The following is a 19,605-nucleotide window of genomic DNA, read 5'->3' on the forward strand; positions in this document are numbered from 1 at the left end:
ATCACCGTCCGACTTCCTGTATGTGCGAAAGTGACAGCGTGTCTCCACCCCGGGAACAATGGCCACCCGGCCCCGTTGTGCGTTCTGTCACGTGATTACCATTACTGTACCATTACTGTACCATTACTAACCCCTTCTCTTGTATAAATAACTACCTCAGTCACAATGACAGAGCGTCCTAATCCATTTACCTCAATTACAAGACGTCAAAATGGCCGACACAATAAACGTGACGGGAGAAAATTCGGAAGTTGTAAATGAACCTGTGCGGTTACATGTCCTAGTCATTATTGATCAATTGGCCGATCATTGGAAGGTGACTTAAGATGTGTCGACAAGACACTAACTTTAAAGGTAAATTTATATATTGCTGTAGACAGACACTGTCAGGCTGGACATGGATCGAGTCGACGACACTACGATAGTTTGGATGTGCATTTCTTCGTTTTGTTCACTAGGATGGGTCGTAGCGAGGATATTCGTGAACGATCATGCAGTCAAACTCTCTGACTTTTCTCAATGTATACGAAAACAAGATTAAAAAGTATAAATGATCAGAAAGAACGCTTCTGTATGTATTGGTGCTGGGGAATTCTCAGGGGTTCCCACAGGAATGTGGAAGTAGTCCATAAGTGTTTAGGTCATTTGACGGTCTCGTGAAAAACGTATGAACGTCAATTCGTGTCGTCATACACTTATGAACGTTAGTTACTCGGTCATGTGACCGACCTCTCGTCCGATGGAAATGTCGTATATCGTATAAACTTCAAATTACAAAAATATGAGTAATTGAAGACTGCAAATTTAAATTTTGCGAAGGACAACTATTTACTGTCAAAACCAACATGAACTGCCACTGTACAGATGTTATACAGTGTTCCTTCGCTATTACGCTAGGTTATATTACGCGGTAAAGCATGGCTCCCAAAATTTACTTACATTTTTAATAAACCTTAGTTTTCCAATGACACGATGTCTTCCCCATCTAAAAAAAATTCAGCTAATGATTCAATATTGTTTACATTAAAAACGCGAAATCGTGTGTGAAGTGATCGGAAGATCGCACAACTCACTGTAATTTACAGAAACCACGGTCAGATTACCGCTATTGGCGCCTTGAAACGAACTTTAGTTGACACAGAATGGATACATATATACTCACACGCAAAAGAAACGCAAGTCGAGTATGCAGTATACATGTTATTTATTTTCAACAGTAAAGACAAGAAATACTAATAGGGCAAGTTTGACAAAAATTTGACTGAAGACAGTTTAATGGATTAAAAGGCAGATGACATAATTGATTTTTTCAAAATATTACTATTAATGTTAAGGGCTCACACAGTTTCGGGTCAATACCCAAAATGTCTGTCAATACCTGGTGTGACCACCATTAGCATTGATCACTGCCACACATCTCCTGTACATTGAGTGGATCAGACGATTCGTGAAGGCCCTATGGATCCTCCTGCACACACCCAGAGCAGCTGTGCGTAGTTCATCGGCAGTTGTAGGGACTGGGCGCAAATTGTGCAGACGCCTTTGAACTTCATCCCACAAGTGTTCGATGGGGTACAGATCAGGGCTGAGAGGGCTGGCCACGGTAGAACATGGTAGCAACATGGGGACGAGCGATGTCCTGCTGGAAATGTGTTGTTGATATTGTGCAAAAAATGGAACAACGTGGGATCTGACGCCGTGTCCCCGACCTTGACCAACATTCGGAAAGCACATGGGTCCAGGTCTCGCATTAAGTCCAATCCCTGCCCATACCATGACGCTAGGTCCACCCCATGGATCCCTTTCCACAACGTTTCTGTCAGCGAAACGATCACCTCGACGCCGCCAAATTCTGACTCTTCTGTCTGCATGGGAGACACAAAGCGACTTTCATCAGAGAAGATGACACGCCCCCACTCACGATGACGCCAATTGTGATGACCCTGTGCCCACTGAAGTCGTGCTGGTCCATGCCGTGGTTGGAGAACAGGGCAACGTGCTGGTCGACGACATCTGAGATTGTTGGAACTGAGACGTCGGATCACAGTATCCCGGCTAATGTGTCGATTATGTGTTCCTATGGTCTGTCGTGCACTTTCACTTGCAGTTAGGAACGGATGTCGCTGGTGTTGACGGGTAATCTGCCGATCTTGTCGAGGTGTGGTGACCCTACAACGACCGCTCCGAGGAAGGTCATCTGTGGTCTGTGTAGCATTGTATCGATGCAGGAGACGGTAAATTGTGGTTATGTTAACGTTGAAATGACGGGCAACATCTTGGTCTGACTCTCCAGCTTCCAAACGTCCGATAGCCTGGTTTCTCTGAATTTGAGTTAGGCGTGGCATTGTTGACCAAGGAGTGGTAGGTCCAAGTTTTATACCCACAGTTCGTGACAGTTCGTTTTGAAATGGGTGCATGATACCCACGTATTCATTGGAATGGTGCGTTTTGGCGATTCGTTTTTTATGTTGCGTTTTTACTCGGGGCTTCCAAAATGCAACCAAAAATATTGATAACACCAGCAGGTTTCACTACATGCTAAAACTCGTATCAACGTATGGTTCCGTGTTTGCTACCTATTTGCTTGAAACCACTTGCGTTTCTTTTGCGTGTGAGTATATCATAATTGCCATGCTTTGACTCGTTAAAAGTCATATTTGAGGCCGTTTGACTATTAAATGTCAAAATAACATATTCGCAATCGAAATACATGTAGCGCGGGTAGTCCCTACGGTGACTGGCAATATTGTTCCATAAGTAAAAATATCCGCCAATAGCAATCACCTGTACCTATTGCATCAAAATCATTTGAAGTTGTATCATTGGGTACTTTTTAACTGAATCTCCGATAGATGCGTGATGAAACGTGCATAAACGTGTATGTGTGTTGCGTTTTGTTTTAGCCAAGATGGCGGACGTTTCCGAGCGTAAACGTACATGTATATCTCTAACAACGTATATAACGAACTGATTTCTCCAGTCCCTTGTAGTTCCTTATATCCATGTTCTACTGTGTACATTTTAACATGTTTGGGATGTGGTGAGCACTTTAAGGTAATGCAACTGAATAGTATGCAACTAAAAGGCCAAATCACTGTGCATAGACAGAAAATTCGAGATCCAAATGTTCATTGTATAAATGTAAGCAAACATATTTATGAATGCGGGAGTGGCCAATTTACTATTTTTCCGTTTTATAAATTGTTTAACAATGATAAACATTTACGAATGAAATAAGAATAGATGTTCATTAGACTTTTGAAACCTAAACTTAATTCAAAAGCATAATTTCCAAAACTTCCTCCCAAACGCCTCCCACCATTGTCACTATGAGTCAGTATGAGATCAAAAAAATAATGTTGACTGTCGCGTATGACTATGTTTTACGTTTTACGTTCTCCCTACTGTTACTGACTGTTTTTGATGAGGCATAATGACGACAGAAATACTGCTATTGTGCGTCGCCTAGGACTACCTTATTATTTCATTACACCTAAAGAACCATGAGCGGCGAAAGTTCTTATGTGCTTAGAGGTGTTTTGACAGACACACATATAGGAACCCTGTTTTTCCAAGTGTTCAGCAGCTGCCTTTTATTTGGAGCAGGACAGCGTTGTCAATGTCTTATCAATGGTTCGCCCGCGTGTCTCTCTTCCCAGGTATTGGCGATTAGTCCTGAGATAGTGCTAGTGAAAGCCCTTTATCAGATCACGATGTGTGAGTTAACTTTGGTCTCGTTGCTCTTGGCTCTGCTCATGCCCCTTGCTGCCAGCCTTATTGTACCTATGTCAAAGCCAAACGGGGATGCAGATTTGATCAGTATCACAAGTCACGTGACTCTGATGGAACAGACGGTGAACAGTCTCGAGGCACGGTTCCAGACAACAAAAACAGAATTGACGACTGTGAAAGCCGACCTTAAAACAACGAGGACAGAATTATCCTCCCTCCAACTCCAACACATTGATGCAGTGCGGGATCTCACAGTTACGCAGACACAATTGAATGATGCCTTGGCAGAACTACACACTGTGAAAGATGATCTTAAGAAAGCTGAGTCAGAATTAGCACTGGTAAATTTACAATCTTTAAATCTTTCAGAGTTGACGAACCTGAAGACTGAGCTGAAAACTGTCCGAACTGAGCTTTCAGCTGCAAGATCTGAATCTAACGGGACCTCGTCTGAGCAGAGGTCTATCAAACGTGAACTTGCACGACTAACTTCCAACGTGAAGGCACAAAACGCACTGATAAATGAAACCGTTTTGGATGCAATCAGTTCTGACGTTAAGTCAAATTTGGCTGAAATAGTATTATTAAAATCGGAGCTTTCACTGACCCGGGCTGACACGAACAAAACTGCGTGTGAAGTAGAGATTATTCAGGACTACCTGAATTCCTCATCTGTAGCGGTTGGTGATTTGGAAAAAGAACTAACGTCCCTGATAGAAACTATGGACAATGCTACCCTCGAGGCGAACACAACACAGGGCGAAGTCAGTCAGTTGATGAAAGGCCTCCATGACCTGGGACAAAGTGTCGAGGACCACAGTAACACACTGAATAACATTTCCTTTTCCATAGGTGAGTATACATGTACATTATCAGCTAGAACCTGTGTGGATGGCGTATTTGAGGTGGTGGTTTGTATACAATTGCAACTCGTCAAAGGTATTGCGACACCAAGATTTTGTTTATAATGAGAAAGGAGATTGGTAAGGAGAAGCCAGAAAGCGACATAAAAGCAATCAAAAGTGTCAAATGTCATGAATAGTAGGAAAAATGAGACAAATGGACATCTGGTACTTGTGTGGGATGTACAGATGGGCGATATTCATGTGGATCACAATGGGTGCGTGACATTGTTGTGACACGTATATTGGTGGATTGTACTTGTTCGTATGGTACATGTATATTGTTTGGTGGTAATCTTGAAGAAGGATTTCTTGCTGATTGTACAGGAAACGTCTGAAGTGAAGGCATTCGGCCTTATTACTGTGTTGTTGTCACATATTTCTAACATTTACCTGTGAATCTGAAAAGGCTAATGCATTTGTTTACTGCATGAGAGATATTTGATCATCGATGTTGTACAATTGACAATACATTCAATGCATTATTCACTCACACAAATTGTCTTCTACTGATCTAGATCGTCTTGAAACAGCTGTTGCATTCCAAGCTAGTCCCAGTGCCTACTACTTTGACGTAAAAGACACCGAGAAACTTATTTTCGACTCGGCTCTCTACAACCTCGGAGATAGTTATGACGGCAAGACCGGGCTCTTCACCGCGCCTGTACATGGGACGTTCATATTCTGGGCTGGTGCCAGTTCCTTTGGGAAGAACACTCGAGTCACAATCAGACTAAATCTGAATCACAACCGCCATGGCTACTTGGCACAGGGAACGGGCATCTCCAATAACAATTCCACGGAAAGTACCGCTTCTGTTATCACAACCGCCCAGTTAAGGAGAGGTGATGTTGTTTGGCTGGAGAAGTACAGTGGCACTGACCGACTCTTTGGCACCCAAGAATCATACTTTGGCGGGGTACTCTTGCACCACTACTAGTACAATCAACACTAACTATCATTTTAGAAATAAAGATGTTACTAGCAGTGTTACATTTGAGAAATCATGGTATTACTATTGTATGTGAAAAATGTGACAGGTTCTGTTAAATCACGCAAATTGATTGATGTATGATTGCTTGTTTGTTGTTTAGCGCCAGCAATGCGGCTTTTAAGTAATCGAGTTTTGACGAGACTGACCTGCGATTTATATCATGAGCAACGTCTCACATCGTCGGGGTACGATGACATTCTGACAACCCCACACATTAATTCGCCTTTTATAACAAGCATACATGTAGGTTGCTGGGCATCGGTGCTGATCGGTGAATCCCTCCAATGCACTTAGATTTGGTCTGTCTACTCACGCATGGCCTGCTGAAACAGCCTTGACATGAAATTCAAGTGAAAAACGTCGCCAAAGTCTCAACAATAACTTTCGCAGTAATTGTCCTTAACGGTATGGCTTTTATAAATCTGGTCGAAGCACACATAAATGTCAACATTAACTGATGATCAAGCTTTGTTTCAGGCAAGGGCCAACACAGACAACAATGACCCGACTGAAGGGCTCTTCTAACGCTTCAGATGGGCAGGGGGAGGTATTTCCGGGGGGGGGGGGGGAGGGGGGGGGGGGTAGGAATTAGTTTTCCTACCACCTAACATGCATGTCAAGCCTTGCAACTTGTTTGGAGGTTTCCGTTTCCTCATTAAAACGCCATCATATGAGAAGAAACAAACAAGTACCTGAGCAGACTCAGAGGTCATCATGCGTTAATATGACCTGCGTCCAAGAGTACAGGATCAGCGTTCTAAATATGAGCAGTATAAAGTACAAAAGTAGTCTCATTTGAAGAAAAAAGTAGAAGTGAATGATCCATGAAAGTACCAACAAGATAATGATTGGTATCAGCACATGAAGCAAATATTTTAAGAGATAGGCCATGGGCTACTTAGGTCCACCCTGCAAATTAGCATTTAAGATATTGGGATTAACTAACAACCTGTTTCCATCATATTCATCGAGGTACCCTAGAATCGCAATTTCGTGATTCTCGTCGAGCTTCATTTTTAGACCCAAGCAAACAAGGTCCATAGAAGGCTTCCAATATCGTAAATTTCAATGTATTATAATACTGTATAATAAAAATGTATCAACATAAAGCTGAAGGTATTGTGGTTGCAATGATGCCATTTCCATTTGGATGGCATAGAAAATTTATTAAATTTTTAGTTTATATAACGTAACTTTGTATATTCGCTCTATGCGGATAACTCTAATTTTCCACAATTTCTGTTTTATACAAATGTACAAATGTTCTTTTGAGATATTCAGACAAACAATTAAAGGCAAGAATCTTGTGTTATTTAACTTTAGTTTGCCACAACAATGAAGATATTATATGAATTAGTGAAGTAATCGGAATTCAAACTGCGCATACATACGTGGTTCCCCAAAGTACCACCATTCAGAATAGAAATGTACTTATTATATACATGTAATGCTTATGTATCAGAGCTAGATACATGAAACCCCGCTGATTGGTGGATGCTTATAAACAAAAACAATGGATACGATCATCCATTCTTGTGTTTATTGAATATTTTTAATTTTCAGATTAGCCATGTCATACACAGCATTCTTTATTTAAGTTTTGTTCTTTGCAGCGACAACCAAAGCAACAGGCTAAACTTTATTCTTTAACTGTAATCACCAACCATATTTAATTATGTATAAGATTAAGTCTTGATTGAACCCAGACAAACAAGTGGATGAAGAATACATTGACTTATGTGTATGACAGGATAATGCAGATTGATGCACCCTCGTGTTTGGTTCAATGCTAAGACATGGATCAGCCGATACATTGGTAAGTCCTTACCAACAAACAACTCAACGCCTGAAACTGGGGTAAAGAGGGGCGTTCCTTGGTCAGGCCAGAAACCTATGTTTGTGGGTTCCAATCCCGGTTCACTCCGAATATGTTTCTAGGTTTGTCAGCATCATACCCGTGCTCGTGGATTTCACCGAAGTGGTAAACGTCTAAGACCTGCATCACTTCAGGCTTTCTTCCCACATTAAACTGACAAGCCCTAAAGCCGTGATATAACTTGAATTCTGTTCAAAGCGGCGTTCAACTCATTCCTTTCACTCACTCAACCACTCACTCACTGAAACTGGTAGAGTTATCTTGACATCAACTGTCACCAAACCTGTCACAAGAAGTGACTGCAAATTAACAAAATGGAGTCTCGACGTAATTCCACAGATGCCCTCCAAATTGAACATCTGAGTTAGCAGAAGAAACATAAAAACGCCCCCTAACAACAAAGACTGGAGTACCCCTGTGTCTCTCAGTACAGTAATGGGTCGCAATGTGAGACTGTGAAGGATGAATGACTTTGCCGGTTAGACCAAGTAGGCATGTTGATCAACATCCTGGAAGACGTGCAACGATATCAGTATAGTCCATCAGAGATACTTCATTGTTCAAAATATTTCCTTCTCGCGTCTAAGACCCTGATCCACTCCCTCAATCCATGTTGTTGTGTCTACCCAAATATTGTCCACTTGATTCAGCGGCACAAGAGGAACTTCTTTAGCTCGACTGGCCATTTGACAAAATTCTCCATGTTCCTTGTATTCTGAAGGGTGGATATATATCTTAACGAACGTGGTGATGAATACATGATGTCTGCATCGCAGAAAAGTTTCAGGTTAGATCTTCTGTCATTCCATTGGTCTGCTATCAAGAAGTTGCGATTTGTCGCAGCAACTGTAGTAGACCAGTCTCCCTCCAGGTGAATGTCGGCCCGTGTCTGGGCAACTTGGGCTCTTACGACGCTCTCTGTACATTGATGTCCTCATTGTCTCAAAGTGTTGGGGGTGGGGGTGTTTCTTTGAAGTTCCTCACTGACTTGAGGGGATTTACGTGTCCACCAGTCGTAGAAGGCACTGCAGTTCGATGTGCAGAGTTGCGTCCCCTGGACACGCCAGAAACCTACCACAACAATACATACATCTACCACTACGATACACACATTTACCACAATATTATGCACATCTACCGCCATGATTCACACAGCTAGCACAATGATACACACATCTACAACCAAGATACACATGTCTATCACCATGATATGCACATCTACCACCACGATATCACGAGCTACCATCATGATATGCACATGTACCAGTATGATACAAATATCTACCTGCAAGATACACACATCTATTACCATGAGATACACATCTACCGCCATGACACACACATCTACCACCGTGAAACCCACATCTACCACCATGATATGCAGATATACCACCACGATCCACACATCTACCAACATGATAGACATTTCTACCTACAAGATACACACATCCATCACCATGATACACATATCTACCACCATGACACACACATCTACAACCGTGATACAAACATCTACCACCATGGTATGCACATCTGCCACCACGATACACACATCTACCACACGATACACACATCGACCACAATGCACTACAATGACATAGTAACTAACATTGCACTACACTGACATAGAAACTAACATTGCACTACACTGACATGATAACTAACATTGCACTGCACTGACACAGCAACTAACATTGCACTGCAATGACATGGTAACTAACATTGCACAACATTGACATGGTAACTAATATTGCACTACACTCTCATGGTAACTAACATTGTGCTACTCTGACATAGTAACTAACATTGCACTACACTGACATGGTAACTAACAATGCACTACACTGACATAGCAACTAACATTGCACTACACTAACATGGTAACTAACATTGCACTACACTGACATAGTAACTAACATTGCACTACACTGACATGATAACTAACATTGCACTGCACTGACATAGCAACTAACATTGCTCTACACTGACATGGTAACTAACATTGCATTACACTGACATAGTAACTAACATTGCACTACACTGACATAGCAACTAACAATGCACTACACTGACATGATAACTAACATTTCACTGCACTGACATAAGCAACTAACATTGCACTACACTGACATGATAACAAACATTGCACAACATTGACTTGGTAACTAATATTGCACTATACTATCATGGTAACTAACATTGTGCTACTCTGACATAGTAACTAACATTGCACTACACTGACATGGTAACTAACAATGCACTACACTGATATAGTAACTAACATTGCACTACACTGACATAGTGAGTGAGTGAGTGAGTTAATATTTAGAGTCACATCGGCAATATTTCAGCCATATCGTGACTTGAACAAGCTATAGCATATATTAAAAAACTGTCGTCAAAGGACAGTACAACAACTAGCAATATATCACAGAATATAACTTTAAAACTAGTTTTAGAACAATAAAATGATTGGATTAGGACAGACGCCACATCATAAAAACAGGCTATTGATCACCAACAACCAAAGCTAGGCCACCATACCAGGGACCATGGAGACTTACAGTACCTTTGCTACCTGCAAGGACCCCGGCAGGATTGACACCATCCCTTCAGTTATTGGTGATTATGGAGATATGTAGCCAAAATTTAAAACAAACAATCATTCTACGATTAAAAACCTGGCATATATAAATTACTTTGAATGAAGTGGGCTTACGTACCCTCTCTGGGGGACAATAATTTTACGCTACTTCAACCCCCATCAAGGGTACAACCACTAACAATCTCAGTTCATAATGATATATTACCAATTTATAAAATATAGAACTTTCTACATCAAAATTTATTAATCAATTCAATGTCCTTTAAAAAAACAATAATTAAATGAGAGTTTATGTTAAAAAGATCCTTGAGTGATGAAACTTTGAAATAGTTATCCCTGGTGATGGAAAAATCAACACGACAAGACATGTTAAAATCATCCACAAAAAGGGATCCATCAACTGAATCATTTAAAACTTTTGACAAACTGTTAATTTTTATACTGAATAAAGTGACAGACAAAATACTGCCCTGTGGGACACCCTGATAATGGTCAGACAGGGTTGTACCAACTCGGACTTGAAATTGCCTGTCTGTTAAAAACTGTGATATAAAATGAGGTAAACGACCTCTCAAGCCAAAATCATGTAAATCCTTCAGAATGCCATGCTTCCAGGTATTATCGTATGCCTTCTCAAGATCAAAGAAAATGGATACTACGTGTTGTTTATTGACAATAGCATTTTTAACAAAGGATTCTAATCGTACTAAATGATCAATAGTACTTCTATTTTTCCGGAAACCACACTGAATATTTGTGAGAAGGTTATTGGTTCCAGATACCAAACTAATCTATTATTCACCATTCGCTCCATGGTTTTACATACGCAGCTTGTTAAGGATATAGGTCGATAGTTAGAGGGATCTGTATGATCCCGGCCAGGCTTCGGTATTGGTATTACAATGGCATTATGCCATGAAGGAGGAAAATTCCCTGATGTCCATATTTGATCAAATATGTCTAAAAGTGTCTCCAGACAAGATTCAGGTAAATGTTTTAAAAGCTGGTAATGAATGTTATCAGCTCCTGTTGCTGTGTCATGAGCTTGCCTAAGGGCGGTATGTAGCTCATGTAATGAGAAGACTTCATTATAGTCTTCACCATTATCAGAAGTGAAATTATCTTTTATCTTTTCCTGTTGTCTCTTAAATTTTTGAAACTCCGGGACATAGTTAGATGTTGAAGAATGTTTTGATAACGTTTCTCCAAGTTTATTGGCAATATCTGTTTTGTCCGTTAAGAACGTGTCACCTTCTTTAAGGTGGTGAACAGACGATCTTGAACCTTTGCCTTTTATTCTTTGCAGCATATTCCACACCTTGGATATGGGCGTGCGGGAATTTATTTTGGAGACATAGTTTCTCCAAGATTGACGCTTATTCTGTTTAAAAGCACGTCGTGCCTTGGCATGTGTAATTTTAACTCTATCCAAATTATGGACTGTAGGATGTCGGCGAAAATATTTTTCTGCTTTCTTTCTACACTTTCTGGCCTGTTTGCAGTCATTTGTAAACCATGGTTTACGAATATGGGGTTTCGCAGAGGACTTAGGAATGGTTTGGTCAGCAATGTCATTCAGCAAATCCGAAAACAACTGTATTGGATCTGGAATATCCTGGAAAATATCATGTTTTATTCTGTCAGTACACAGTACCTCATATAAGGACCAATTAGCCTTGGTAAAGTTCCACCTACATGATGGTGGCTCATCAATAGGATTAACAGTTTTAAGTATAGTGGGAAAATGATCACTCCCGCAGAGGTCATCATGGACTGACCATGCAAAATCATTATACAAGTTTGAGTCTGTGAGTGACAGATCGAGGGCAGAATACGAGCCCGTGGCTGGATGTAAATATGTGGCAGAATCATCATTAAATATACACAGGTTGTTGTCAGAAATGAATTCCTCAATGATTTTTCCTTTAGAACTTGTATTTGCACATCCCCAAAGCGGGTTGTGTCCGTTCAGATCACCCATGATGATGCAGGGCTTTGGGAGTTGGTCATACTGACCTTGAAGATCAGACTGTCGAAGATCAGAAGAAGGAGGGATATACAAAGAGCACAGCGTAAAAGCAATGTGCAGAGTCAGACGAATAGCAACAGTTTGAAGATTGGTATGTAGAGGGACAGGACTATGTATTATCCCCTGTCGCACCAAGATAGTAGAACCTCCCGTTGCTTTATCTCCCGGAGGAGAAAATGAATGATAGTCATTGTACTGTCGTAAGTTGAACTGATCAGTAGTTTTCAGGTATGTTTCCTGAAGACACAATGCTGACGGTTGAAAATCCTGTATTAATAATTGTATCTCATTAAAATTATGCCTAAGTCCTCTGCAATTCCACTTAATCATGTTGGGCAATTGAGTCATGGTGGCTCAATTGGAGATCGCTCGCGTGAATGTGAGGAGGAACTGCTCCTCCGCCTGTCCTGTGAGGACAGAGTAACCTCCATATCCAGAGACCCAAATGAGTTCTGTAAAGGAACCTCTGAAGGTGAAGGGACGATCGGTGCTTGTTTTCTATTGAATTTCTATTTCCCTTTTTTGATTGATTTTCTGATTCTTTCAGAGACATATGAGACAGTTTCTCAGACTGACAACTCAGTTTGAGATCCTGAATGAGTGTGAGTGGCAGGAATCTGTTGAGTGAGTTGAATAATAGCAACAGGTTTTTCTGACTTGAACCATGACAAGTCAGTCTGGCACGAAATAGAGGATGTTGCTACAGAGCGGGAGACTGCAGCAGAGTAGGAAATGGTAGATGGAGTCGTGGTCTGATCTTTAAATAGTTTTTGGCATCCAGGTAGGATATGTTTCTTTCACATTTGAGTTTCATTATTTTAGATTCCATTTGCCACACAGGACAAGATTTTGACGAAGCAACATGTGGGCCAGAACAGTTTGCACACTTTAAATCATGATAACAGTCAGTGCTCTCATGGCTGTCACCACAGCGATGGCATACCACAGAGTTACGACATGATTTGGAACCGTGACCGAAATGTTGGCACTTGTAGCATCGGAGCGGATTTGGGCTTTAATTGACTGTGGAAGGGATGTACGGGCAAACGTCATGAGATAAGTATTAGTGTTTGTGATGACACCGTCTTTCTTTATTGTGAAGCGTTTAACTTCAGTAACGGCCTGGTCTCCCAATTCTGCAACGATGTCTTCTTCAGACATGTCGGACAGACAACGAGACTTGTCACGAACAATGCCTCGACATGAATTTAATGTTCTGTGCACAGACACAGCAACCTCAATATTGGCAAAGGTGGAGATAGATAAAAGATTGAGAGATTGCTGTCTCCGTGCACACTCCACCAGAAACGAACCACTACGGAGACGGGTGACGTTCTTGACCTCACCGCAAATCCCAGACACAGCCTTAGATATAGCAAAAGGATTCAATTTAATGGGTAGTTTGTCAGCAGCCTCAATAACCAGGAAACGAGCCCAGGAATCCATATTTTGAGAAACCATTCCAGTTGTAATTTCAATTTCCTCCAAACGTCTCTTTTTTTCATTCCGAGAAGAACCAGATTGTTGTTGAGCCATGATGAAAAGAATATAATTCAGCACCCCTGTTCCCCACCCGCCATCGAGTGTCAAGAAGGACAGTGTTATATTGCACCGGATATCCAGGATGCAAACACCAGGGATACAGGGATGTTATACTCCAGCAAATATGACTTGAATAGCTATATTTATCTACCAGATGTAGTGCCAGGCAGGTTCAGTCCACGACTAGAAACTGGAGACATACAGAGTACAGAGGTCAACATCACCAGATTGGCCCATGAGCCACCGCCTTCTGGCGTAAGACTCTAGACAATTTATTCCAACGAAAATTGTTAATTCATACATGTTAAGCACGGCCAAGACCAAAATATACATTTTTATACAACACATGTGTGCAGATACTAATTTACGCACAGGGCCTGGCATGACCAGCCGATTGATAAGACCGGGCCCATCTTACCACCTCTAGGCGAAATAAGGGTCGAGGTAGTGTGTTGGGCAGAGGAACACAGTTCCAGGAACCAGTGCCCTCAACTACCAGACTCCCGTCCTCAGCCGACACAGGGACGCAACCCACGGCAAACAGGTTGCCCATTTTAGTCGCCTCATACGACCAGCAATGGGAGGCTGTGGAAATATTATGCCCCGGTTCCACACGGGGGAAGAGCTATTAGCGCTACCCAGCACTCACCACGAGGAGGTTGCTCTTCACGAGTGCCTACACTCACATAGTAACTAACATTGCACTGCACTGACATGATTACTAACATTGCACTACACTGACATAGCAACTTACATTGCACTACACTGACATGGTAACTAACATTGCACTACACTGACATGATTACCAACATTGCACTACACTGACATAGCAACTTACATTGCACTACACTGTCATGGTAACTAACATTGTACTACTCCGGCATTGTAACTAACATTGCACTACACTGACATAGTAACCAACATTGCACTGCACTGACATAGTAACTACATTGCATTACATTGACATAGTAACTAACATTGCACTACACTGACATGATAACTAACATTGCACTACACTGACATAGTAACTAACATTGCACTGCACTGACATGATTACTAACATTGCACTACACTGACATGGTAACTAACACTGCACTACACTGACATAGTAACTAACATTGCACTACACTGACATGATTACTAACATTGCACTACACTGACATAGCAACTTACATTGCACTACACTGTCATGGTAACTTACAGTGTACTACTCCGGCATTGTAACTAACATTGCACTACACTGACATAGTAACCAACATTGCACTGCACTGACATAGTAACTACATTGCATTACATTGACATAGTAACTAACATTGCACTACACTGACATGATAACTATCATTGCACTACACTGACATAGTAACTAACATTGAACTACACTGGCATAGTAACTAATATTGCACTACTCTGACATGATAACTATCATTGCTCTACACTGACATGGTAACTAACATTGCACTACACTGACATAGCAACTAACATTGCACTACACTGACATAGTAACCAACATTGCACTGCACTGACATAGTAACTAACATTGCATTACATTGACATAGTAACTAACAGTGCACTACACTGACATGATAACTAACATTGCACTACACTGACATAGTAACTAACATTGAACTACACTGGCATAGTAACTAATATTGCACTACTCCGGCATTGTAACTAACATTGCACTACACTGACATAGTAACCAACATTGCACTGCACTGACATAGTAACTAACATTGCATTACATTGACATAGTAACTAACATTGCACTACACTGACATGATAACTAACAGTGCACTACACTGACATAGTAACTAACATTGAACTACACTGGCATAGTAACTAATATTGCACTACTCTGACATGATAACTATCATTGCTCTACACTGACATGGTAACTAACATTGCACTACACTGACAGAGCAACTAAAATTGCACTACACTAACATGGTAACTAACATTGCACTACATTGACATGGTAACTAACATTGCACTACACTGACATAGGAACTAACATTGCACTACATTGACATGGTAACTAACATTGCACTACACTGACATAGTAACTAACATTGCACTGCACTGACATAGTAACTAACATTGCACTACACTGACATGATAACTAACATTGCACTACAATGACAATGTAACTAACATTGCACTACACTGACATGGTAACTAATATTGCACTACACTGACATAGTAACTAACATGGCACTACACCGACATAGCAACTAACATTGCACTACACTGACATGATAACTATCATTTCACTACACTGTCATGGTAACTAACATTGTACTACTCTGACATGGTAACTAACATTGCACTACACTGACATCGTAACCAACATGTCAATCTTCTGACATTAAACTAACATTGCACTACAATGACAATGTAACTAACATTGCACTACACTGACATAGCAACTAACCTTGCATTACACTGACATGGTAACTAACATTGCACTACACAGACATAGCAACTAACATTAAACTACACTGACATGATAACTAACATTGCACTACACTCTCATGGGAACTAACAGTGTGCTACTCTGACATAGTAAATAACATTGCACTACACTGACATGATAACTAACATTGCACTACACTGACATGATAACTAACATTGCACTACACTGACATAGTAACTAACATTGCACTACACTGACATAGCAACTAACATTGCACTACCTTGACTTGATAACTAACATTGCACTACAGTGACATTGCAACTAACATTGCACCACACTGACATGGTACTAACTTTGCACTAAAATGACACAGTAACTAACATTGCACAACATTGACATGGTAACTAATATTGCACTACACTGACATGGTAACTAACATTGCACTACACTGACATGATAACTATCATTGCACTACACTGACATGGTAACTAACATTGCACTACACTGACATAGCAACTAACATTGCATTATCCCGCGATATGCCAAGGAGAGGCACGGGCCACCGAGCTGTTGGTGCCCGTGCCTGTAATAAAACAGAAGATGAGATTGGGTTAAATGGCCGAGGGTGTGCAGGTACTAGTGGGCTACTTAGCTGCTAATTGTATATACCAAAAATGCTACCGTTGCCACGGCCACGCGCGTGGCCGACGGCGATTGCAGCTAGCGCTGCTGGCCTGAGACTGCTACCGCTGTCCTGCCCCCACGGTAGCATATTTAAACGCTACCATTGCTTGGCAACTCCCACGTTGCCAAAAGCAGCTCCACGCTGCTGGCCTAAGTCAGACTGCCGCTGCCCGGCCCCAGGTAGCCGGCCAAAGCAGATCCCACTGCCCGGCCCCATTTGCAAAACCATTGTGCGGCTCCCGCCGCGGACCCAACTGTCAGCTACCGCTTGACAAGACGACTTCCGCCGCCGGGCCCATATACGTGGCAACTGTTTGTCCCAACGTATGTTATTTTACGATTCCCCGGCTGAAAAGTCGGGAAAGACAAGGTTCCCACTGAGAAGCAGGTAACCCCGGAAAGGTTCCCGCTGAAAAGCAGGTAGCCTTAAGCACGAGTATTAATTTGGAAGCAAGTTAATTTGTTACTAGCAGTGTAGCCCACAAGAACCCCGCCACAAAGCACCAGAGTGCTACCCCACGCCCACGGCCACGTGATACGCGGAGATAGCATTGTTGCCCGGCTTGCTTATGTACTGAAAGGAAACACTAACCTGTGGAGATAATATCCTTACTGGCGCAAAACGAGCGCCAGGGCATGCAATAAATTGTCCGTAAACACACACAGTCCTTTGTCACTGAGGTGGACGCCCTCCCAGGCGTACCATGTCTTGTCAGATGCCAGGATCTGGGGATGTGGCACTGTTGTACCGCCGAGCTCTTTGACTCGGTTGGTCAGTCGGCGGTTGATATTCTTCAGCATCCCCTCGATCTTTCGTGGATCCCTGGCATCGTGCCAGTAGCGCCTGGGCAGCATTGAGGATACGATGATCTTGGTGTCAGGAAGCTGGAGTTGTATCCGAAGGATTGATGCCACCATGACAAGGTAGAGTTGGCTGCCTTTGACCGAGCACAGGTCGTTGGAGCCTAGGTGAATGATGAGGGCTCTGGGGCTGCGCCGTGTCGCCTTGACCTGTGCATCCAGAATGGTGTCCAGCTCCTTCCACCTCATCCCCCCTCGTGCCAGCCATAGCATCCTCGGTTGGTTCGGGCTGGTGCCCTTCAGGAGCAAGTACTGCCGTGCCCTGGCCATGTAGCTGGATCCCACCATCCAAACTGTAAACAATAAGAAGTGTAGTAAGTACCATGAAAGACTATTTGATTTAATTGTGCAACATTGAATTTGTTGGTAAGCGTATGTAAGCATTGTAGCAATCTGATTTCCACCTGCCGTATTGTTGTATGAGGTGTTCAGGCACCCCGTTCATGGCTGCTGATGTGGCTGCCCCAATGCGGACGGAGTGCGAAGAATAGCAGGCCGTGTTTATGTTGCTGTGTGCTAAGGCCTTTTTCAGGAGTGCCTGGAATTGGTACCTTGTAACGGGGGAATGGTCAAAGTGGACGAATGCATGTTGTGGGCCGGAGGGGCGCGCCTCCAGGTAGTGCTTGATGGCGACTACCGGACATAGCGGATTACCTGGTATAGGTGACATTGTAACTGTTGTCCCCATCCTGTACTGATCAGACTTTGAGTGTGGTAAATGGATTGAAAGCTGCTGGGGGTTGCCCGAGAAGCTTAAATTCTGGATGGCGCAACCTGTTTTTGAGGGTCCAGTTTGGACGAGTTCGCTAACCCTAAAGAAACCGAAGAATGCTGTGCAGTAGACTGCCTTGAACAGCCTGGCTTCATATGCTGATGAGCATACGTGAGGCAGATTGTTGGTTACTACCTGCAGCAGATCTGCAGTGATCGGTTTTCTGGTGTCTGGTCGGCCCGCTGATTTGTGTAAGCCGGTTACAATCTTGCCTACCAGGAAATGGTTTGTACAGTTGGTGAGCCCGTTGAATTTGTAGTGTGAAGACAGCGCTGCAATGTAAGTCTTGACTGTGTTAGGGGAGTGGTGAGTGACTGACAGATAAGCAATAAAGTTTACAACCTGATCCAGCGGGACTGGCCACACCTCTTGTAGCTGGTGTGCGGACCGGAACTGGTGCAAGGCATTGATGCCTGTTTGGTAAGTGGCCCATGTATTAGTAGACAGAGATTGTTGTAGGAGTCTGCCGGCTTCCTGCCTCAGATCAGCCATATGTTGCCCGGGATAGGTGTGGGGTTCTGGTCCGCGGCTGGTGCTGCCTCTCGGAAGCGTTTGAGCTGAAACCTCGAGAGAGCATCGGCAATAGTGTTAGCAGTGGAACATACATACTTTGCCTTAAACATAATATTATATCGGAGACACTGCAGGATTAGGCGACGGAGTAGGCTCATCACTCTGGGGGCCTTGGTTGACTGCTTGTTGATTATTGTTACGACGGCTTGGTTGTCGCAGTAAAAGAGGACCTTTTTGTTTGCGAGTTGCTTGCCCCAGATTTGGATGGCCAGTGTGATGGGGAACAGCTCCAGGAGCGTCAAGTCCCGTGTAGTTCCATCCGTCACCCACTGGGGTGGCCATGCGCCGTTAAACCATTTGCCCTGCATGTAGGCCCCAAAGCCTGCATGTAGGTTGACCAGGCATCCCCCCCGAATCGAAGTGCCGCCGTTCTTATGGTTTCCATGTAGGACAGCAACCCCTGGGTTGTGCGGACCTCGGAGTGCCTACTAACGTAAGTACACATGAAAATGTGGAAAGCTGAAGTCCAGCTTGCCAGGGACAGGCGCTTTGGTTGCTGTTTTATTGGTTTAAAAATTACCTTACCTGAGGAGTCATACGCCATGGTAATCGTACCGTCCTCGTGACTTCCCTCGGTGTTTGGTAGTATTGTGCCGAGGTCGACATACTCGCCACGCCAGAT

At 42.7% G+C, this 19,605-nt stretch overlaps 2 protein-coding genes across 2 annotated transcripts; one reads left to right on the forward strand and one right to left on the reverse strand.

The window, feature by feature from the left end:
• Window positions 1-3,713: 3,713 nt before the first annotated feature.
• Window positions 3,714-5,574, forward strand: LOC139463324 (tropomyosin-like). The gene is made up of 2 exons (XM_071244576.1): window positions 3,714-4,584; window positions 5,153-5,574. Exons 1-2 carry the CDS (start codon window positions 3,714-3,716, stop codon window positions 5,572-5,574), a joined length of 1,293 nt encoding a protein of 430 aa, XP_071100677.1.
• A 7,452-nt stretch (window positions 5,575-13,026) lies between these two features.
• Window positions 13,027-13,674, reverse strand: LOC139464118 (uncharacterized). The gene has a single exon (XM_071245656.1). It carries the CDS (start codon window positions 13,672-13,674, stop codon window positions 13,027-13,029), a length of 648 nt encoding a protein of 215 aa, XP_071101757.1.
• Between the last annotated feature and the right edge of the window lie 5,931 nt (window positions 13,675-19,605).

Source organism: Haliotis cracherodii, unplaced genomic scaffold (genome assembly GCF_022045235.1).
Source record: "Haliotis cracherodii isolate W230 unplaced genomic scaffold, xgHalCrac1.p SCAF_16, whole genome shotgun sequence".
In the NCBI taxonomy this organism is placed as follows: domain Eukaryota; kingdom Metazoa; phylum Mollusca; class Gastropoda; order Lepetellida; family Haliotidae; genus Haliotis; species Haliotis cracherodii.

Bases quoted from the DNA above. Each gene is read 5' to 3' on its own strand.
- LOC139463324 (XM_071244576.1), top strand. From the start codon at position 3,714: ATGTGTGAGTTAACTTTGGTCTCGTTGCTCTTGGCTCTGCTCATGCCC. The intron at 4,585-5,152 runs GTGAGTATACAT...CTACTGATCTAG, and splicing joins TAACATTTCCTTTTCCATAG to ATCGTCTTGAAACAGCTGTT.
- LOC139464118 (XM_071245656.1), bottom strand. From the start codon at position 13,674: ATGGCTCAACAACAATCTGGTTCTTCTCGGAATGAAAAAAAGAGACGT.